The sequence below is a fragment of the Bombina bombina genome, chromosome 5 (assembly GCF_027579735.1).
Source record: "Bombina bombina isolate aBomBom1 chromosome 5, aBomBom1.pri, whole genome shotgun sequence".
NCBI classification, from domain to species: Eukaryota; Metazoa; Chordata; class Amphibia; order Anura; family Bombinatoridae; genus Bombina; species Bombina bombina.
The window spans coordinates 822592358-822615932 of record NC_069503.1 but is presented as its reverse complement, the minus strand read 5'-3'; the positions used below and the strand labels follow the sequence as shown (position 1 = coordinate 822615932).

Sequence of the window (23575 nt, the reverse complement as noted above, 5' to 3'; positions counted from 1 at the left end):
ACACTCTGAATAACAAAATAGAACCAGACTGTATAAAAAGTGAACAAAATCACAGGGACCTCATAACTTACACACAAAATATTTTTTGGATCATAATATTTTATGGCTACAGTTTGTCAAACATCTTAACGACACATTTGATTCTCTAAATAAGATACAACCTATTATAGCCATCTAAGAATACTGAAACTGTAGATTTCAAAATGCTTGTTGTAATTTCCTTTGACAAATGCTTTTTATTTTGACAGTCTTTTTATGACACATATTATTTAAATTTGACATTGTATATTTCTTAATTCACTTTTATATTCTTGTGTTACTTTAATGGCATTCTCAGAATTTCTTCTGTCATATAAAATACATAAGGATTGTTGCATGTATTAAAAAAGATGCCGCAAAGCGAGAAAAAATCCCAGGCCGGCTCAATTCCTGCATAAAATCAGTCTTTATTACAAACGATTAAAAATAACAAAGTAACGTGGGTAAAAAGTTCAAAGAAAAGTTATAAAAAGATCACAGCACCTCCTTTACCATCAGAAGAGTTTCAGATAAACCATATTCATAGATGTATCTACGTATATATGTTTACAGTTTATCCAAAATGTGTCACATGGTCAAGGGGGGTGCCATGATCTTTTTTAGGACTTCTAGAGATTGCTTTTCTTTTAACTTTTTTACCCATGTTGCTTTGTTATCTTTAATCGCTTGTAGGAATCTGACGCCGATACGGCTTAACGTATATACGAGTCAAATGCTGAAGAGCAGTATATTACTGATCTCTTGTGTCAAAAAGGATACCAACAGTGTCAAAATCCAAAAAAGGGCCTGGGATACACTGATCTAATGCAATGATTCTAAAAGCTGCCTCAGCTGAACCAAAACATTTCAGAAATTAAATCTACTTGTACTTGTGTAAATGGCCATCTTGAAACATCTGTGCTCAGGTTAACAATATTGTCAAATCTTGTGTGGGGTCCTTAAAAGGACAGGAGTCAATGATATAGCATCACTAACAATATGTGTGTAATTTTAAATGATAAGCATTTGTTCGGGGCTCATATATTATCTATGAATAAACAAGTTATGTAAATTAGGTAACAAAAAACAAAAAAACCTTTATGAAATGTGCCACTTCAATTCCCCTAAATTATAAATAATTCTTATGTTCCAAAAACTATATGCATTCTATGTAAGCATACAACAGCACGTTGACTCCTTTGAAAAGAATATAAAAAACATAATTTATGCTTACCTGATAAATTCCTTTCTTCTGTTGTGTGATCAGTCCACGGGTCATCATTACTTCTGGGATATTATCTGCTCCCCTACAGGAAGTGCAAGAGGATTCACCCAGCAGAGTTGCTATATAGCTCCTCCCCTCTACGTCACCTCCAGTCATTCGACCAAAGACCAACGAGAAAGGAGAAGCCAAGGGTGTAGTGGTGACTGAATTATAATTTAAAAAATATGTACCTGCCTTAAAAAACAGGGCGGGCCGTGGACTGATCACACAACAGAAGAAAGGAATTTATCAGGTAAGCATAAATTATGTTTTCTTCTGTTATGTGTGATCAGTCCACGGGTCATCATTACTTCTGGGATACCAATACCAAAGCAAAAGTACACGGATGACGGGAGGGATAGGCAGGCTCATTATACAGAAGGAACCACTGCCTGAAGAACCTTTCTCCCAAAAATAGCCTCCGAAGAAGCAAAAGTGTCAAATTTGTAAAATTTGGAAAAAGTATGAAGCGAAGACCAAGTTGCAGCCTTGCAAATCTGTTCAACAGAGGCCTCATTCTTAAAGGCCCAAGTGGAAGCCACAGCTCTAGTGGAGTGAGCTGTAATTCTTTCAGGAGGCTGCTGTCCAGCAGTCTCATAGGCTAAACGTATTATGCTACGAAGCCAAAAAGAGAGAGAGGTAGCAGAAGCTTTTTGACCTCTCCTCTGTCCAGAATAAACGACAAACAGGGAAGAAGTTTGGCGAAAATCTTTAGTTGCCTGCAAGTAGAACTTGAGGGCACGAACTACATCCAGATTGTGTAGAAGACGTTCCTTCTTTGAAGAAGGATTTGGACACAAGGAGGGAACAACAATCTCTTGATTGATATTCCTGTTAGAGACAACCTTAGGTAAGAACCCAGGTTTAGTACGCAGAACTACCTTGTCTGAGTGAAAGATCAGATAAGGAGAATCACAATGAAGGGCTGATAACTCAGAGACTCTTCGAGCCGAGGAAATAGCCATTAAAAATAGAACTTTCCAAGATAACAATCTTATATCAATGGAATGAAGGGGTTCAAACGGAACACCCTGTAAAACGTTAAGAACTAAGTTTAAACTCCATGGCGGAGCAACAGTTTTAAACACAGGCTTGATCCTAGCTAAAGCCTGACAAAAGGCCTGGATGTCTGAATTTTCTGACAGACGCCTGTGTAACAAGATGGACAGAGCTGAGATCTGTCCCCTTTAATGAGCTAGCCGATAAACCCTTTTCTAAACCTTCTTGTAGAAAAGACAATATCCTATGAATCCTAACCTTACTCCAGGAGTAATCTTTGGATTCACACCAGTATAGGTATTTACGCCATATTTTATGGTAAATCTTTCTGGTAACAGGCTTCCTAGCCTGTATCAGGGTATCAATAACCGACTCAGAAAACCCACGTTTTGATAAAATCAAGCGTTCAATTTCCAAGCAGTCAGCTTCAGAGAAATTAGACTTTGATGTTTGAATGGACCCTGAATCAGAAGGTCCTGTCTTAGAGGTAGAGACCACGGCGGACAGGATGACATGTCCACTAGATCTGCATACCAAGTCCTGCGCGGCCATGCAGGCGCTATTAGAATCACTGATGCTCTCTCCTGTTTGATTTTGGCAATCAATCGAGGAAGCAGCGGGAAGGGTGGAAACACATAAGCCATCCTGAAGTTCCAAGGTGCTGTCAAAGCATCTATCAGAACCGCTCCCGGATCCCTGGATCTGGATCCGCAGCGAGGAAGTTTGGCGTTCTGGCGAGACGCCATGAGATCTATCTCTGGTTTGCCCCAACGTCGAAGTATTTGGGCAAAGACCTCCGGATGAAGTTCCCACTCCCCCGGATGAAGAGTCTGGCGACTCAAGAAATCCGCCTCCCAGTTCTCCACTCCCGGGATGTGGATTGCTGACAGGTGGCAAGAGTGATACTCTGCCCAGCGAATTATCTTTGATACTTCTATCATTGCTAGGGAGCTTCTTGTCCCTCCCTGATGGTTGATGTAAGCTACAGTCGTGATGTTGTCCGACTGAAACCTGATGAACCCCCGAGTCTTTAACTGGGGCCAAGCTAGAAGGGCATTGAGAACTGCTCTCAATTCCAGAATGTTTATTGGCAGGAGACTTTCCTCCTGACTCCATTGTCCCTGAGCCTTCAGAGAATTCCAGACAGCGCCCCAACCTAGAAGGCTGGCGTCTGTTGTTACAATTGTCCAGTCCGGCCTGCTGAAAGGCATCCCCCTGGACAGATGTGGCCGAGAAAGCCACCATAGAAGAGAGTTTCTGGTCTCTTGATCCAGATTCAGAGTGGGGGACAAATCTGAGTAATCCCCATTCCACTGACTCAGCATGCACAATTGCAGCGGTCTGAGATGTAGGCGTGCAAAGGGAACTATGTCCATTGCTGCTACCATTAAGCCGATCACCTCCATGCATTGAGCTACTGACGGGAGTTGAATGGAATGAAGGACACGGCATGCATTTAGAAGCTTTGTTAATCTGTCTTCTGTCAGATAAATCTTCATTTCTACGGAATCTATAAGAGTCCCCAAAAATGGAACCCTTGTGAGAGGCAAGAGAGAACTCTTCTTTTCGTTCACTTTCCATCCATGCGACCTTAGAAATGCCAGAACTAACTCTGTATGAGACTTGGCAGTTTGAAAGCTTGAAGCTTGTATCAGAATGTCGTCTAGGTACGGAGCTACCGAAATTCCTCGCGGTCTCAGAACCGCCAGAAGGGCACCCAGAACCTTTGTGAAGATTCTTGGAGCCGTAGCCAATCCGAATGGAAGAGCTACAAACTGGTAATGCCTGTCTAAGAAGGCAAACCTTAGATACCGGTAATGATCTTTGTGAATCGGTATGTGAAGGTAAGCATCCTTTAAATCCACTGTGGTCATGTACTGACCCTTTTGGATCATGGGTAAGATTGTCCGAATAGTTTCCATTTTGAACGATGGAACTCTTAGGAATTTGTTTAGGATCTTTAAATCCAAGATTGGCCTGAAAGTTCCCTCTTTTTTGGGAACCACAAACAGGTTTGAGTAAAACCCTTGTCCTTGTTCCGACCGCGGAACCGGATGGATCACTCCCATTAATAATAGATCTCGTACACAGCGTAGAAACGCGTCTTTCTTTATTTGGTTTGTTGACAACCTTGACAGATGAAATCTCCCTCGTGGGGGAGATAATTTGAAGTCTAGAAGGTATCCCTGAGATATGATCTCTAGCGCCCAGGGATCCTGGACATCTCTTGCCCAAGCCTGGGCGAAGAGAGAGAGTCTGCCCCCCACTAGATCCGGTCCCGGATCGGGGGCCCTCGGTTCATGCTGTCTTAGGGGCAGCAGCAGGTTTTCTGGCCTGCTTGCCCTTATTCCAGGACTGGTTAGGTTTCCAGCCTTGTCTGTAACGAGCAACAGCTCCTTCCTGTTTTGGTGCAGTGGAAGTTGATGCTGCACCTGCTTTGAAATTCCGAAAGGGACGAAAATTAGACTGTCTAGCCTTAGCTTTGGCCTTGTCTTGAGGTAGAGCGTGGCCCTTACCTCCTGTAATGTCAGCGATAATTTCTTTCAAACCGGGCCCAAATAAAGTTTGCCCCTTGAAAGGTATATTAAGTAATTTGGACTTAGAAGTTACATCAGCCGACCAGGATTTTAGCCACAGCGCCCTACGTGCCTGAATGGCGAATCCTGAATTCTTAGCCGTAAGTTTGGTTAAATGTACTACGGCCTCCGAAACGAATGAATTAGCTAGTTTAAGGACTCTAAGCCTGTCCGTAATGTCGTCCAGCGTAGCGGAACTAAGGTTCTCTTCCAGAGACTCAATCCAAAATGCTGCCGCAGCCGTAATCGGCGCGATGCATGCAAGGGGTTGCAATATCAAACCTTGTTGAACAAACATTTTCTTAAGGTAACCCTCTAATTTTTTATCCATAGGATCTGAAAAAGCACAGCTATCCTCCACCGGGATAGTGGTGCGCTTAGCTAAAGTAGAAACTGCTCCCTCCACCTTAGGGACCGTTTGCCATAAGTCCCGTGTGGTGGCGTCTATTGGAAACATCTTTCTAAATATTGGAGGGGGGTGAGAACGGCACACCGGGTCTATCCCACTCCTTAGTAACAATTTCAGTTAATCTCTTAGGTATAGGAAAAACGTCAGTACTCGCCGGTACCGCAAAGTATTTATCCAACCTACACATTTTCTCTGGTATTGCAACAGTGTTACAATCGTTAAGAGCCGCTAAGACCTCCCCTAGTAATACACGGAGGTTTTCCAATTTAAATTTAAAATTTGAAATATCTGAATCCAATCTGCTTGGATCAGAACCGTCACCTACAGAATGAAGCTCTCCGTCCTCATGCTCTGCAAGCTGTGACGCAGTATCAGACATGGCCCTAGAATTATCAGCGCACTCTGTTCTCACCCCAGAGTGATCACGCTTGCCTCTTAGTTCTGGTAACTTAGCCAAAACTTCAGTCATAACAGTAGCCATATCTTGTAATGTTATCTGTAATGGCTGCCCAGATGTACTAGGCGCCATAATATCACGCACCTCCCGGGCGGGAGACGCAGGTACTGACACGTGAGGCGAGTTAGACGGCATAACTCTCCCCTCGCTGTTTGGTGAAATTTGTTCAATTTGTACAGATTGGCTTTTATTTAAAGTAGCATCAATACAGTTAGTACATAAATTTCTATTGGGCTCCACCTTGGCATTGGAACAAATGACACAGGTATCTTCCTCTGAATCAGACATGTTTAACACACTAGCAATAAACATGCAACTTGGTTACAATCTTATTTAACAAAAACGTACTGTGCCTCAAAGAAGCACTAAACGATTAAATGACAGTTGAAATAATGAACTGAAAAACAGTTATAGCATCACTCTTTAAAAACAACATAACTTGTTAGCAAAGGTTTGTTCCCATTAGTAAAGCAATACTAATTAAATTTTAAACATAAAAATCACAGAGCAACGTTTTAAAACACAGTCACTATATAAATCTCACAGCTCTGCTGAGAGAATCTACTTCCCTTCAAAGAAGTTTGAAGACCCCTGAGTTCTGTTAGAGATGAACCGGATCATGCAGAAAATATAAGTGTAACTGACTGGAAATTTTTGATGCGTAGCAAAGAGCGCCAAAAACGGCCCCTCCCCCTCACACACAGCAGTGAGAGAGAAACGAAACTGTCATAATCAAAACAAGCAAACTGCCAAGTGGAAAAATAATGCCCAAATATTTATTCACTCAGTACCTCAGAAATGCAAACGATTCTACATTCCAGCAAAAACGTTTAACATGAATTAAATACCTATTAAAAGGTTTAATGTACTTTTACAGAGTAATTCCGGTGAAATACCATCCCCAGAATACTGAAGTGTAGAGTATACATACATGTCATTATAACGGTATGGCAGGATTTTCTCATCAATTCCATTCAGAAAATAAAAACTGCTACATACCTCAATGCAGATTCAACTGCCCGCTGTCCCCTGATCTGAAGCTTTTACCTCCCTCAGATGGCCGAGAAACAGCAATATGATCTTAACTACTCCGGTTAAAATCATAAGAAAAACTCTGGTAGATTCTTCTTCAAACTCTGCCAGAGAAGTAATAACACGCTCCGGTGCTATTGTAAAATAACAAACTTTTGATTGAAGTTATAAAAACTAAGTATAATCACCATAGTCCTCTCACACCTCCTATCTAGTCTTTGGGTGCAAGAGAATGACTGGGGGTGACGTAGAGGGGAGGAGCTATATAGCAACTCTGCTGGGTGAATCCTCTTGCACTTCCTGTAGGGGAGCAGATAATATCCCAGAAGTAATGATGACCCGTGGACTGATCACACATAACAGAAGAAATAAGATTTCCAATGATCAATAATTAATTTACTCTTAGAGATAGCCCATATCTACTTGGAGGCTTTGAAACTCTTCATAATATGCACCATGCATCAATGAATTAAAAAACTGTATGACAGAAAATGTATTACTTTTTAATTAGTTTTATATTGAAAATGTAAATACTATACCGTAGATAAAATATAATTTACAAAGATACAATTAATCAGAAAAATGATGTGAAAATATTTAAAAACATACCTATAACTTTTGTGCAGTTCAACGACTTTGTCTTCCAGTTCTTTTGTCTGATTTGGTGCAAAGCGGAATTCACTGACATAATCACTACCGTACTCTTCAGGGTCATAATCACCCAGTTCTGATTGTACTGTGTAGGAACCCAGCAGAGCAAGAGTAACAAAGGAACATGGGAGGCGGCCACAAACAATGTCATCTCGCAACTGCAAGCAGAGGTAATATCTGTGGGGCACAAAGTTTATTGGTAAGTCCTAAAAGAAAACAGTGACATCAACAAGTTTACTAAACAGTCACAATGTTTGGATTCTCTTGGTATCCTTTATTGAAATAGCAGCAGTGCACTACTGGAAGCTAGCTGAACACATCTATAAGCCTATGACAAGAAGCATATACGGGCAGCCACTAATCAGTAGCTAGCTCTCAACTTCTGAGCCTGCCTTTTTATTATTTACAACCAAAAGATACCAAGAGAATGAAGCAAATCCGATAACAGAATACAACTGGAAAGTTGTATTTTTAAATTGTATGCTCTACCTAAATCATGAAAGAAAAAAATTGAGTTTCATGTAAGGTAAACTTTGATGAATGAAAGTCCATTTTTTAAAAATACTATTAAAAACAGGGGCATTTTCCCTACATTAGACAATACTGGATGAAAATCAAAGACGAAATAGAGAAATGTTTGTCCCATTAGATCCAGTTGGACCCTCTGGTCTTACTCTTTAATTACCCCCCTAAATTAAAATGCAAACTTAGACTAAAATTGTTATCCATAATGACGAACGGGGCCAAACAATTATTACCAAGATTCTGGAAAAGCTTGAAAATCCCCACGACCATTGAATGGCAGAACCACATTACACAGATCTTAATTCTGGAGAAATACCATTATACACAGACACAACAACTGGAGTTTTATAATAATGTAAAGTTTATATGGGAAGACTATTTGGCATCAATGTAAATAATTGATTTGTGGCATCATTTATAGCTTTACTCTGTATTACAGTGAATGACACACCTATGTACTCACTATTTTAAGATATGTTTTATCTTTAACTGTAATGCTATGCCACTTTCTGTTATGTACTTGTGTTTTTTCTTTTTTCTTTTTTGTAAAAATAAAGGAAATTTAAAAAAACAAAAACAAAACAGGGGCATTTTCATTCATCAAAGTTTACAAAGCAGCCGTTTTAAATAAAAACTTACCTTATTTTCTTTTCACAGCCAGAGCAGCTTCCCCCTCCTGGAAATCCTCTCTTCACACGTCAGCAATGACTAATCCGGCTTCCTCCAGTCATAGCATGGCCTCAGGCAATGACTACCCTGGGGGGAAAGCCGTGATTGGAGGAAGCCAGATTAGTCATTGTTGACGTGTGAAGAGAGGATTTCCAGGAGGGGGAGCTGCTCTGGCTGTGAAAAGAAAAAAAGGTAAGTTTTTAATCAAAACGGCTGCTTTGTAAACTTTGATGAATGAAAGTGCCCCTGTTTTTGATAGTATGTTTAAAAACCGGGCTTTCATTCACCGAAGTTTACCTTCACTTTAACTACAATAATTAACCAAAAGCACAAGGCACCTTAGGTTCATTGAACCTAATCCACCAGCAAAACGCACCTATTCCCCAACAAGACATAAACGTATGCCACTAGCACCAAGGTTATTTCTACACTACATCAAGACTGCTTCCTTCTAAAGGTTTAATTACTAAACCAATCTCCTTAGAACAGAAATAAAAACATTAAACTACTGATCAAAAGTTTTAGAACACATCAATGTTTCCATTTTTTTTTACTGAAGTAGTTCAAGGTCAGTGAATAACCTGAACTGTGATAAAGGTAAGCGGTAAACTGCTAGAGGTTAAAGAAAGAATAAATAAGTAAAATAAATCATTTTAGAGTTATATAAGGTTTTATTTGTACTAAATATAATGATTTATGTAATATAGTACACCATAGCAGGAACATTGAAATCATTAAATTGTGAGTAAAAATATAGCTATGGGGTGTAAAATTGTGATTGATAGACCCACTCTGTTCAGTAATAGGTTACATATTTGTTTGAATACTGCTCAAAAGACGGACCTTAATAGTTTAATAGGCAGTGTTTTAAGTAACTTGTTTTATATTATAAACACCACCACGAGACTAATTACTAAATATCCAGGCAAAATAATGATTGGCTAAAAACCAAAAGGTGTGCAGAGTTTTCGGATATAAAAGAATGCCCCCATCGCAATGGCGACATAGATTCTGGCTGCCCTTGAAAAACACTTAAAGGGACACTAAACCCAATTTTTTTTTTATTCATGATTCAGATAGAGCATGCAATTTTAAAGGGACAGTCTAGGCCAAAATAAACTTTCATGATTCAGATAGGGCATGTCATTTTAAACAATTTTCCATTTTTTTTTATCACCAATTTTGCTTTGTTCTCTTGGTATTCTTAGTTGAAAGCTTAACCTAGGAGGTTCATATGCTAATTTCTTAGACCTTGAAGGCCACCTTTTTTCAGAATGCATTTAACAGTTTTTCACCACTAGAAGGTGTTAGTTCACATATTTCATATAGATAACACTGTGCTCGTGCACGTGAAGTTATCTGGGAGCAGGCACTGATTGGCTAAACCGCAAGTCTGTCAAAAGAACTGAAATAAAGGGGCAGTTTGCAGAGGCTTAGATACAAGATAATCACTGAGGTTAAAAGCATATTAATATAACTGCGTTGGTTATGCAAAACTGGGGAATGGGTAAAAAAAACAGAATTTATGTTTACCTGATAAATTACTTTCTCCAACGGTGTGTCCGGTCCACGGCGTCATCCTTACTTGTGGGATATTCTCTTCCCCAACAGGAAATGGCAAAGAGCCCAGCAAAGCTGGTCACATGATCCCTCCTAGGCTCCGCCTACCCCAGTCATTCGACCGACGTTAAGGAGGAATATTTGCATAGGAGAAACCATATGATACCGTGGTGACTGTAGTTAAAGAAAATAAATTATCAGACCTGATTAAAAAACCAGGGCGGGCCGTGGACCGGACACACCGTTGGAGAAAGTAATTTATCAGGTAAACATAAATTCTGTTTTCTCCAACATAGGTGTGTCCGGTCCACGGCGTCATCCTTACTTGTGGGAACCAATACCAAAGCTTTAGGACACGGATGAAGGGAGGGAGCAAATCAGGTCACCTAAATGGAAGGCACCACGGCTTGCAAAACCTTTCTCCCAAAAAAATAGCCTCAGAAGAAGCAAAAGTATCAAACTTGTAAAATTTGGTAAAAGTGTGCAGTGAAGACCAAGTCGCTGCCCTACATATCTGATCAACAGAAGCCTCGTTCTTGAAGGCCCATGTGGAAGCCACAGCCCTAGTGGAATGAGCTGTGATTCTTTCAGGAGGCTGCCGTCCGGCAGTCTCGTAAGCCAATCTGATGATGCTTTTAATCCAAAAAGAGAGAGAGGTAGAAGTTGCTTTTTGACCTCTCCTGTTACCAGAATAAACAACAAACAAGGAAGATGTTTGTCTAAAATCCTTTGTAGCATCTAAATAGAATTTTAGAGCGCGAACAACATCCAAATTGTGCAACAAACGTTCCTTCTTCGAAACTGGTTTCGGACACAAAGAAGGCACGACTATCTCCTGGTTAATGTTTTTGTTAGAAACAACTTTTGGAAGAAAACCAGGTTTAGTACGTAAAACCACCTTATCTGCATGGAACACCAGATAAGGAGGAGAACACTGCAGAGCAGATAATTCTGAAACTCTTCTAGCAGAAGAAATTGCAGCCAAAAACAAAACTTTCCAAGATAATAACTTAATATCAACGGAATGTAAGGGTTCAAACGGAACCCCCTGAAGAACTGAAAGAACTAAGTTGAGACTCCAAGGAGGAGTCAAAGGTTTGTAAACAGGCTTGATTCTAACCAGAGCCTGAACAAAGGCTTGAACATCTGGCACAGCTGCCAGCTTTTTGTGAAGTAACACAGACAAGGCAGAAATCTGTCCCTTCAAGGAACTTGCAGATAATCCTTTCTCCAATCCTTCTTGAAGAAAGGATAGAATCCTAGGAATCTTTACCTTGTCCCAAGGGAATCCTTTAGATTCACACCAACAGATATATTTTTTCCATATTTTGTGGTAAATTTTTCTAGTTACAGGCTTTCTGGCCTGAACAAGAGTATCAATAACAGAATCTGAGAACCCTCGCTTTGATAAGATCAAGCGTTCAATCTCCAAGCAGTCAGCTGGAGTAGGACCAGATTCGGATGTTCGAACGGACCTTGAACAAGAAGGTCTCGTCTCAAAGGTAGCTTCCATGGTGGAGCCGATGACATATTCACCAGATCTGCCTACCAAGTCCTGCGTGGCCACGCAGGAGCTATCAAGATCACCGACGCCCTCTCCTGATTGATCCTGGCTGCCAGCCTGGGGATGAGAGGAGACGGCGGGAATACATAAGCTAGGTTGAAGGGCCAAGGTGCTACTAGTGCATCTACTAGAGTCGCCTTGGGATCCCTGGATCTGGACCCGTAGCAAGGAACCTTGAAGTTCCGACGAGAGGCCATCAGATCCATGTCTGGAATGCCCCACAGTTGAGTGATTTGGGCAAAGATTTCCGGATGGAGTTCCCACTCCCCCGGATGCAATGTCTGACGACTCAGAAAATCCGCTTCCCAATTTTCCACTCCTGGGATGTGGATTGCAGACAGGTGGCAGGAGCGAGTCTCCGCCCATTGAATGATTTTGGTCACTTCTTCCATCGCCAGGGAACTCCTTGTTCCCCCCTGATGGTTGATGTACGCAACAGTCGTCATGTTGTCTGATTGAAACCGTATGAACTTGGCCCTCGCTAGCTGAGGCCAAGCCTTGAGAGCATTGAATATCGCTCTCAGTTCCAGAATATTTATCGGTAGAAGAGATTCTTCCCGAGACCAAAGACCCTGAGCTTTCAGGGATCCCCAGACCGCGCCCCAGCCCATCAGACTGGCGTCGGTCGTGACAATGACCCACTCTGGTCTGCGGGAGGTCACCCCTTGTGACAGGTTGTCCAGGGACAGCCACCAACGGAGTGAGTCTCTGGTCCTCTGAGTTACTTGTATCTTCGGAGACAAGTCTGTATAGTCCCCATTCCACTGACTGAGCATACACAGTTGTAATGGTCTTAGATGAATGCGCGCAAAAGGAACTATGTCCATTGCCGCTACCATCAAACCTATCACTTCCATGCACTGCGCTATGGAAGGAAGAGGAACGGAATGAAGTATCCGACAAGAGTTTAGAAGTTTTGTTTTTCTGGTCTCTGTCAGAAAAATCCTCATTTCTAAGGAGTCTATTATTGTTCCCAAGAAGGGAACTCTTGTCGACGGAGATAGAGAACTCTTTTCCACGTTCACTTTCCATCCGTGAGATCTGAGAAAGGCCAGGACTATGTCCGTGTGAGCCTTTGCTTGAGGAAGGGACGACGCTTGAATCAGAATGTCGTCCAAGTAAGGTACTACAGCAATGCCCCTTGGTCTTAGCACCGCCAGAAGGGACCCTAGTACCTTTGTGAAAATCCCTGGAGCAGTGGCTAATCCAAAAGGAAGCGCCACGAACTGGTAATGCTTGTCCAGGAATGCGAACCTTAGGAACCGATGATGTTCCTTGTGGACAGGAATATGTAGATACGCATCCTTTAAATCCACCGTGGTCAAGAATTGACCTTCCTGGATGGAAGGATTGTTCGAATGGTTTCCATTTTGGACGATGGAACCTTGAGAAACTTGTTTAGGATCTTGAGATCTAAGATTGGTCTGAACGTTCCCTCTTTTTTGGGAACTACGAACAGATTGGAGTAGAACCCCATCCCTCGTTCTTTTAATGGAACAGGATGAATCACTTCCAGAAGATAACCTTGGGAGACTATTTCTAGCGCCCAAGGATCCAGCACATCTCTTGCCCAAGCCTGAGTGAAGAGAGCGAGTCTGCCCCCCACCAAATCCGGTCCCGGATCGGGGGCCCGCATCTCATGCTGTCTTGGGAGCAGTGGCAGGTTTCTTGGCCTGCTTTCCTTAGTTCCAGCCTTGCATTGGTCTCCAGGCTGGATTGGCTTGAGAAGTATTACCCTCCTGCTTAGAGGACGTAGCACTTGGGGCTGGTCCGTTTCTGCGAAAGGGACGAAAATTAGGTTTATTTTTGGCCTTGAAAGACCTATTCTGAGGAAGGGCGTGGCCCTTGCCCCCAGTGATATCAGAGATAATCTCTTTCAAGTCAGGGCCAAACAGTGTTTTCCCCTTGAAAGGAATGTCAAACAATTTGTTCTTGGAAGACGCATCCGCTGACCAAGATTTTAACCAAAGCGCTCTGCGCCACAATAGCAAACCCAGAATTTTTCGCCGCTAACCTAGCCAATTGCAAGGTGGCGTCTAGGGTGAAAGAATTAGCCAATTTAAGAGCACGAATTCTGTCCATAATCTCCTCATAAGAAGAAGAATTACTAATAATCGCCTTTTCTAGCTCAACGAACCAGAAACACGCGGCTGTAGTGACAGGGACAATGCATGCAATTGGTTGTAGAAGGTAACCTTGCTGAACAAACATCTTTTTTAGCAAACCTTCTAATTTTTTATCCATAGGATCTTGGAAAGCACAACTATCTACTATGGGTATAGTGGTGCGCTTGTTTAGAGTAGAAACCGCCCCCTCGACCTTGGGGACTGTCTGCCATAAGTCCTTTCTGGGGTCGACTATAGGAAACAATTTTTTAAATATGGGGGGAGGTACGAAAGGTATACCGGGCCTGTCCCATTCTTTATTAACAATGTACGCCACCCGCTTGAGTATAGGAAAAGCTTCGGGGGCCCCGGGGCCTCTAGGAACTTGTCCATTTTACATAGTGTTTCTGGAATGACCAGATAATCACAATCATCCAAATTGGATAACACCTCCTTAAGCAGAGCGCGGAGATGTTCCAACTTAAATTTAAAAGTAATCACATCAGGTTCAGCTTGTTGAGAAATTTTCCCTGAATCTGAAATTTCTCCCTCAGACAAAACCTCCCTGGCCCCCTCAGACTGGTGTAGGGGCCCTTCAGAAACAATATCATCAGCGTCCTCATGCTCTTCAGTATTTTCTAAAACAGAGCAGTCGCGCTTTCGCTGATAAGTGGGCATATTGGCTAAAATGTTTTTGATAGAATTATCCATTACAGCCGTTAATTGTTGCATAGTAAGGAGTATTGGCGCGCTAGATGTACTAGGGGCCTCCTGTATGGGCAAGACTGGTGTAGACGAAGGAGGGGATGATGCAGTACCATGCTTACTCCCCTCACTTGAGGAATCATCTTGGGCATCATTTTACTAAATTTTTTATGACATAAATCACATCTATTTAAATGAGAAGGAACCTTGGCTTCCCCACAGTCAGAACACAATCTATCTGGTAGTTCAGACATGTTAAACAGGCATAAACTTGATAACAAAGCACAAAAAACGTTTTAAAATAAAACCGTTACTGTCACTTTAAATTTTAAACTGAACACACTTTATTACTGCAATTGCGAAAAAGTATGAAGGAATTGTTCAAAATTCACCAAAATTTCACCACAGTGTCTTAAAGCCTTAAAAGTATTGCACACCAAATTTGGAAGCTTTAACCCTTAAAATAACGGAACCGGAGCCGTTTTTATATTTAACCCCTTTACAGTCCCTGGAATCTGCTTTGCTGAGACCCAACCAAGCCCAAAGGGGAATACGATACCAAATGATGCCTTCAGAAAGACTTTTCTATGTATCAAAGCTCCACACACATGCAGCTGCATGTCATGCTGTTCTCAAAAACAAGTGCGCCATACCGGCGCGAAAATGAGGCTCTGACTATGATTAGGGAAAGCCCCTATAGAATAAAGTGTCTAAAACAGTGCCTGCCGATATTATTTTACAAAAAATACCCAGATTAAATGATTCCTCAAGGCTAAATATGTGTAAATATGATCGATTTAGCCCAGAAAATGTCTACAGTCTTAATAAGCCCTTGTGAAGCCCTTATTTACTGTCTGAATAAAAATGGCTTACCAGATCCCATAGGGAAAATGACAGCTTCCAGCATTACATCGTCTTGTTAGAATGTGTCATACCTCAAGCAGCAAAAGACTGCTCACTGTTCCCCCAACTGAAGTTAATTCCTCTCAACAGTCCTGTGTGGAACAGCCATGGATTTTAGTAACGGTTGCTAAAATCATTTTCCTCATACAAACAGAAATCTTCATCTCTTTTCTGTTTCAGAGTAAATAGTACATACCAGCACTATTTTAAAATAACAAACTCTTGATTGAATAATAAAAACTACAGTTAAACACTAAAAAACTCTAAGCCATCTCCGTGGAGATGTTGCCTGTACAACGGCAAAGAGAATGACTGGGGTAGGCGGAGCCTAGGAGGGATCATGTGACCAGCTTTGCTGGGCTCTTTGCCATTTCCTGTTGGGGAAGAGAATATCCCACAAGTAAGGATGACGCCGTGGACCGGACACACCTATGTTGGAGAAAAGGGATTATCTATCTTTTTAAACAATAAAAATTCTGGTGTAGACTGTCCCTTTAAGCAACTTTCTAATTTACTCCTAGTATCAATTTTTCTTTGTTCTCTTGCTATCTTGATTTTAAAAGCAGGAATGTAAATCTTAGCAGCCAGCCCATTTTAGGTCCAGCACCATGGATAGCGCTTGCTTATTGGAGGCTTATATTTACCCACCAATAAGCAAGCATAACCCAGGTCTTTAACCAAAAATGGGCCGGCTCCTATGCATCACATTCCTGCTTTAAATCAAGATAGCAAGAGAACAAAGAAAAATTGATAATAGGAGTAAATTAGGAAGCTGCTTAAAATGTCATGCTCTAGCTGAATCATGAAAGAAAAAATTTGGGTTCAGTGTCCCTTTAAGGTTAGATCTCCTCTGGGAATCATATGTGCAAGAGTGGCTCAACGGATTTCCCACCAGAAGCAGCATACACAGACAGAGAACACACAAATTCTTCAGTGGAAATACTGCAGCAAATACTAAGAGAAGCTGGCTTACAGGTGGACGTCTTTAGCATACTTTTAAAGTTTTATGTCTTAAGTGCATTTATTAGTAGCCGTCTCAGGTACAATACATTTTTTACTTTGAATAATCGTGGATGCGCTTGTGGTTTTCATGTTTGTCTGATTGAGTATTGGAGGATCAGGCAACAGATCCTTTTGCCGAAAAGCTTCACCACGTGGACACCTAAGGGGCTTGTTTGGCTACTGATGTGATAACTGTTCTCAACAACAGAACGGCCTTCCAGAGCACAGGAATCAGTGTTACCCCATCTTAACCCTTTAATGACCTTAATGTACAATGTATGATGCTTGTCCTTAAGGGTTTTTTGGTCTGTGATAGCGTGGGTATTGCCTCCAGCGGCAAGACAATGCTATTACAACTTCCCTCCTGCAGGCCTCCTGTTATAGCGCTATCAAAAACACAATCCCCATTAAAAGACCAGCGACATACAGGGCCCGTCGCTGGTCATTAAGGGGTTAAGCATTATTTGGATAGTACTATATTGCATGAAGTAATATATTACTATCATATTATTGAGAAAAGAGCAATTAGCAAAGGAAGACAAAGCCATCATCTTTGAGAAAGCTAAGGCGAAACACCTCAGATGATGCTAAGGGGTGAGTAAACGAGCTGTTGTAAGGTCCGTGCTTTTACTTACATTTATAATAAACAGGATGTTTTCACTTGCATTACTATTGTCTAAGAAGAGGTTTATTCAAAACACAACATTTAACTGATGGAAATATTTTTTTTATATGAGGGCAATATTTTGTATACATCCTTTAACAACTTAAAGTAAAGAAAACTGAAGATGTTTCTAGTATCTCACCCATTCATAAGTGTGATTTGGAACACAACTTTCAGGATCAGTCTAAGTATGACCATATATCTTATGTTGTGGGAATTTATTTGTACACCACCAAGCTCTAAACAAGGTTAAAGACACGCCATTATAAACCCTGTGTTAGTTTTTTTCTAGATAAATTGCACACAAAAACACGGTGTCAGAGTCGTTTTTTACACCATCAAAAAGACGTTAGAAGCTGGAAAAAACTCCAACAGGGTCACCCAGACCTGGAGAGGTCTGGGTGACTCAAAGCCACAACAGAATTAGAAGATAAGTTTCTGAGAATCAACAGCTTGCGTAACAGGAGGATACGGGATAACAGCTTCAAGCAGAGCTTAATACGGGTCGAAGTAAGCAAGCCTCAGTTTCAACATTTAAAAGAAGGTTTGACAGGGCGAGTGGCAGCAAAGACGCTGTTGCTAAGATCACAAAATAAGAACTAGAGGTTTATACATAGTAACACCCTGAACCAAAAATATTACCACAGCATTTTGCAGCATAATGCAATACCCTCTAGTTAACACCTATTTGATTAGGGGTTAATCTTACAGGAAGATAATGACCCCAACTATACCTCTGGGCTATGTCAGAATTACCTTATAAGAAAAGAACAAGATGGTAGTCTTCCAACTGGGTTCTGTAGTGTGCTTGGGGCTACCTTAGCCTTCCTCCAATTTCAAATATATGCAAATATATTTGTGGGAACTTCTGCACTGTTGTGAAGAAATTTACAACAATATTTTATTTCCACTGCATAAAGACCGCAGAGTGTATTTGGCTATTATAACTAGAAAAGCTGGCTACTTTCGATAAACAATTCGATAATTTCTATTTTTATCTCCAATTGCTTATTTGCTCTATGCTTTAATTTCACAGTACATTTAACTGTGTAAATGTCACTAAAAACTGGAAAATAATGCAGTTGTTCTAGAACTTTAGACCTGTGGTGTATATGTATACACACACACACTATATGGCCAAAAATATGTGGACACCTCAACAACCATAGCAAAGAAGTGTATAAAAAGAAAAAAGAAATTCCATCAATATATGATCATAAAAAAGTATACATGGTCTAACGCGTTTTGGCTTAGTACACTGCCATATTCATAGACCTAAACAGTTGAGTAATATATACTATTCCTCTATAGATGTTTTTTATTTTTTTTTATTATTTAGAGGTATATACTACTCACAACTTGATTCATTGAAACAATAATATTGTATTGTGGTACGCAAAAAAAATGTTGCAAGAGTAATGCACATATCACTTCCAGTTAGTTGACATGTGAAACACAGCATGAAAGTCAAGAGTTATTGTGAGTGTTCATTTTGCACAGTGTGGGGTTAACGATCCCCTTAAAGTGAAACTGAATTTTGATGATAAAGTGCCCGGTTTTTAAAAATTCGATAAAAAAACATAAATTATGCTTACCTGATAATTTTCTTTTCTTCAGATGGAAAGAGTCCACAGCTGCATTCATTACTTTAGGGAAATAAGAACCTGGCCACCAGGAGGAGGCAAAGACACCCCAGCCAAAGGCTTAAATACTCCTCCCACTCCCCTCATCCCCCAGTCATTCTGCCAAGGAACAAGGAACATTAGAAGAAATATCAGGGTGAAAAGGTGCCAGAAGAACAAATCACAGCCGCCCCCCAACAAACACGGATGGGGAGCTGTGGACTCTTTCCATCTGAAGAAAAGAAAATTATCAGGTAAGCATAATTTATTTTTTTCTTCATAAAAGGAAAGAGTCCACAGCTGCATTCATTATATTTGGGAAAACAATACCCAAACTACAGAGGACACTGAATGCGAAAACGGGAGGGTACAATAGGCAGCCCATTCTGAGGGCACCAGGCCTGAAAAAACACAACCCAACCAAACCCCGCTTCGACTGAAGCCAGAAAAAAAAACTAGAAAAGGAAAGGCCCCAATTACACTGACCCGCAGATAGTCCAAAGGCTTAACTAAAGACCGCAAAAGCAGACTCACTGAACCAACACTCCTCCAGGAGAGACTGTCGCCAAGCAGTCGTTCCCAAACAACCCTTACTAGCACGAATAGTAATAGCCAAAGTCCCCAAAAGGGAGAGGACAAGGAGGAAACACAGGGATACCCAAAGGGTACAGCAAGATCCCATAAAGGAAAAAAACCCTTAAAAGTAAGCCAAGCCCACAGAGACCCAAATGGGGCCTGAAAACAAGGTGAGACAACACCCAGACCAAGCAGATCCACAAGGTGAAAATCAGGCATCAGTAAGGGGAAGAAAACATTTCTCAAACATCATGCAACAGCACCCCCGAAAAAGACCGTCAAAACTAAAAAAAAACTGAGCAAACAGAAAAAAACATAATTTATGCTTACCTGATAAATTTATTTCTCTTGTAGTGTATCCAGTCCACGGATCATCCATTACTTATGGGATATTAACTCCTCCCCAACAGGAAGTGCAAGAGGATTCACCCAGCAGAGCTGCTATATAGCTCCTCCCCTAACTGCCATTACCAGTCATTCGACCGAAAACATGCAGAGAAAGGAAAACCATAGGGTGCAGTGGTGACTGTAGTTTAATGGAAAAATTACCTGCCTTAAAGTGACAGGGCGGGCCGTGGACTGGATACACTACAAGAGAAATAAATTTATCAGGTAAGCATAAATTATGTTTTCTCTTGTTAAGTGTATCCAGTCCACGGATCATCCATTACTTATGGGATACCAATACCAAAGCTAAAGTACACGGATGACGGGAGGGACAGGCAGGCTCTTTATACGGAAGGAACCACTGCCTGAAGAACCTTTCTCCCAAAAACAGCCTCCGAAGAAGCAAAAGTGTCAAATTTGGAAAATTTGGAAAAAGTATGAAGAGAAGACCAAGTTGCAGCCTTGCAAATCTGTTCAACAGAAGCCTCATTCTTAAAGGCCCAAGTGGAAGCCACAGCTCTAGTAGAATGTGCTGTAATTCTTTCAGGAGGCTGCTGTCCAGCAGTCTCATAGGCTAACCGTATTATGCTACGAAGCCAAAAGGAGAGAGAGGTAGCCGAAGCTTTTTGACCTCTCCTCTGACCAGAATAAACGACAAACAGGGAAGACGTTTGTCGAAAATCCTTAGTTGCCTGTAGATAAAATTTCAGGGCACGGACTACATCTAGATTGTGTAGCAGACGTTCCTTTTTCGAAGAAGGATTAGGACACAAAGATGGAACCACAATCTCTTGATTGATATTCCTGTTAGTGACCACCTTAGGTAGGAACCCAGGTTTAGTACGCAGAACTACCTTGTCTGAATGAAAAATCAGATAAGGAGAATCACAATGTAAGGCAGATAACTCAGAGACTCTTCGAGCCGAGGAAATCGCCATTAAAAACAGAACTTTCCAAGATAACAACTTGATATCAATGGAATGAAGGGGTTCAAACGGAACCCCCTGTAAAACATTAAGAACTAAGTTCAAACTCCATGGTGGAGCAACAGTTTTAAACACAGGCTTGATCCTAGCTAAAGCCTGACAAAAAGCTTGAACGTCCGGAACTTCTGACAGACGTTTGTGTAAAAGAATGGACAGAGCTGAAATCTGTCCCTTTAAGGAACTAGCGGATAAACCCTTTTCTAAACCTTCTTGTAGAAAAGACAATATCCTCGGAATCCTAACCTTACTCCATGAGTAACTCTTGGATTCGCACCAATATAAGTATTTGCGCCATATATTATGGTAAATCTTTCTGGTAACAGGCTTCCTAGCCTGTATTAAGGTATCAATAACTGACTCAGAAAAACCACGTTTTGATAAAATCAAGCGTTCAATTTCCAAGCAGTCAGCTTCAGAGAAATTAGATTTTGATGTTTGAAGGGACCCTGGATCAGAAGGTCCTGTTTCAGAGGTAGCGACCAAGGTGGACAGGATGACATGTCCACTAGATCTGCATACCAAGTCCTGCGTGGCCATGCAGGCGCTATTAGAATCACTGATGCTCTCTCCTGTTTGATTCTGGCAATCAATCGAGGAAGCATCGGGAAGGGTGGAAACACATAAGCCATCCCGAAGGTCCAAGGTGCTGTCAAAGCATCTATCAGAACCGCTCCCGGATCCCTGGATCTGGACCCGTAACGAGGAAGCTTGGCGTTCTGTCGAGACGCCATGAGATCTATCTCTGGTTTGCCCCAACGTCGAAGTATTTGGGCAAAGACCTCCGGATGAAGTTCCCACTCCCCCGGATGAAAAGTCTGACGACTTAAGAAATCCGCCTCCCAGTTCTCCACTCCCGGGATGTGGATTGCTGACAGGTGGCAAGAGTGAGACTCTGCCCAGCGAATTATCTTTGATACTTCCATCATTGCTAGGGAGCTTCTTGTCCCTCCCTGATGGTTGATGTAAGCTACAGTCGTGATGTTGTCCGACTGAAACCTGATGAACCCCAGAGTTGTTAACTGGGGCCAAGCCAGAAGGGCATTGAGAACTGCTCTCAATTCCAGAATGTTTATTGGTAGGAGACTCTCCTCCTGATTCCATTGTCCCTGAGCCTTCAGAGAATTCCAGACAGCGCCCCAACCTAGTAGGCTGGCGTCTGTTGTTACAATTGTCCAGTCCGGCCTGCTGAATGGCATCCCCCTGGACAGATGTGGCCGAGAAAGCCACCATAGAAGAGAATTTCTGGTCTCTTGATCCAGATTCAGAGTAGGGGACAAGTCTGAGTAATCCCCATTCCACTGACTTAGCATGCACAATTGCAGCGGTCTGAGATGTAGGCGTGCAAAGGGTACTATGTCCATTGCTGCTACCATTAAGCCGATCACCTCCATGCATTGAGCTACTGACGGGTGTTGAATGGAATGAAGGACACGGCATGCATTTTGAAGCTTTGTTAACCTGTCTTCTGTCAGGTAAATCTTCATTTCTACAGAATCTATAAGAGTCCCCAAGAAGGGAACTCTTGTGAGTGGAAAGAGAGAACTCTTCTTTTCGTTCACCTTCCATCCATGCGACCTTAGAAATGCCAGTACTAACTCTGTATGAGACTTGGCAGTTTGAAAGCTTGAAGCTTGTATCAGAATGTCGTCTAGGTACGGAGCTACTGCAATTCCTCGCGGTCTTAGTACCGCCAGAAGAGCACACAGAACCTTTGTGAAGATTCTCGGAGCCGTAGCCAATCCGAATGGAAGAGCTACAAACTGGTAATGCCTGTCTAGAAAGGCAAACCTTAGATACCGGTAAAGATCTTTGTGAATCGGTATGTGAAGGTAAGCATCCTTTAAATCCACTGTGGTCATGTACTGACTCTTTTGGATCATGGGTAAAATTGTCCGAATAGTTTCCATTTTGAACGATGGAACTCTTAGGAATTTGTTTAGGATCTTTAAATCCAAGATTGGCCTGAAAGTTCCCTCTTTTTTGGGAACCACAAACAGATTTGAGTAAAACCCTTGTCCTTGTTCCGACCGCGGAACCGGATGGATCACTCCCATTAATAAAAGATCTTGTACGCAGCGTAGAAACGCCTCTTTCTTTATTTGGTTTGTTGACAACCTTGACAGATGAAATCTCCCTCTTGGGGGAGAGAATTTGAAGTCTAGAAGGTATCCCTGAGATATGATCTCTAACGCCCAGGGATCCTGGACATCTCTTGCCCAAGCCTGGGCGAAGAGAGAAAGTCTGCCCCCCACTAGATCCGTTCCCGGATCGGGGGCCCTCGATTCATGCTGTCTTAGGGGCAGCAGCAGGTTTCCTGGCCTGCTTGCCCTTGTTCCAGGACTGGTTAGGTCTCCAGCCTTGTCTGTAGCGAGCAACAGCTCCTTCCTGTTTTGGTGCAGAGGAAGTTGATGCTGCTCCTGCTTTGAAATTACGAAAGGAACGAAAATTAGACTGTCTAGCCTTAGGTTTGGCTCTGTCTTGAGGCAGGGCATGGCCTTTACCTCCTGTAATGTCAGCGATAATTTCTCTCAACCCGGGCCCGAATAAGGTCTGCCCTTTGAAAGGTATATTAAGCAATTTAGATTTAGAAGTAACGTCAGATGACCAGGATTTTAGCCACAGTGCTCTGCGTGCCTGAATGGCGAATCCGGAATTCTTAGCCGTAAGTTTAGTTAAATGTACTACGGCATCTGAAATAAATGAGTTAGCTAACTTAAGGGCTTTAAGCTTGTGTGTAATCTCATCTAATGGAGCTGATTCAAGTGTCTCTTCCAGAGACTCAAACCAAAATGCTGCTGCAGCCGTGACAGGCGCAATGCATGCAAGAGGTTGCAATATAAAACCTTGTTGAACAAACATTTTCTTAAGGTAACCCTCTAACTTTTTATCCATTGGATCTAA

The 23575-nt window shown here is 41.8% G+C and overlaps 1 protein-coding gene across 9 annotated transcripts in view; it reads right to left on the bottom strand.

Annotated features, from left to right (window-relative positions):
- EPB41L3 (erythrocyte membrane protein band 4.1 like 3) overlaps positions 1–23575 on the bottom strand; it is a 554565-nt gene that overhangs the window by 160831 nt on the left and 370159 nt on the right. For all 9 annotated transcript variants that reach the window (XM_053714936.1, XM_053714941.1, XM_053714938.1 and 6 more), the window contains one exon: positions 7365–7583. In XM_053714936.1, coding sequence (XP_053570911.1) covers positions 7365–7583 — 219 coding nt within the window. The remainder of the gene's footprint in view (positions 1–7364; positions 7584–23575) is intronic.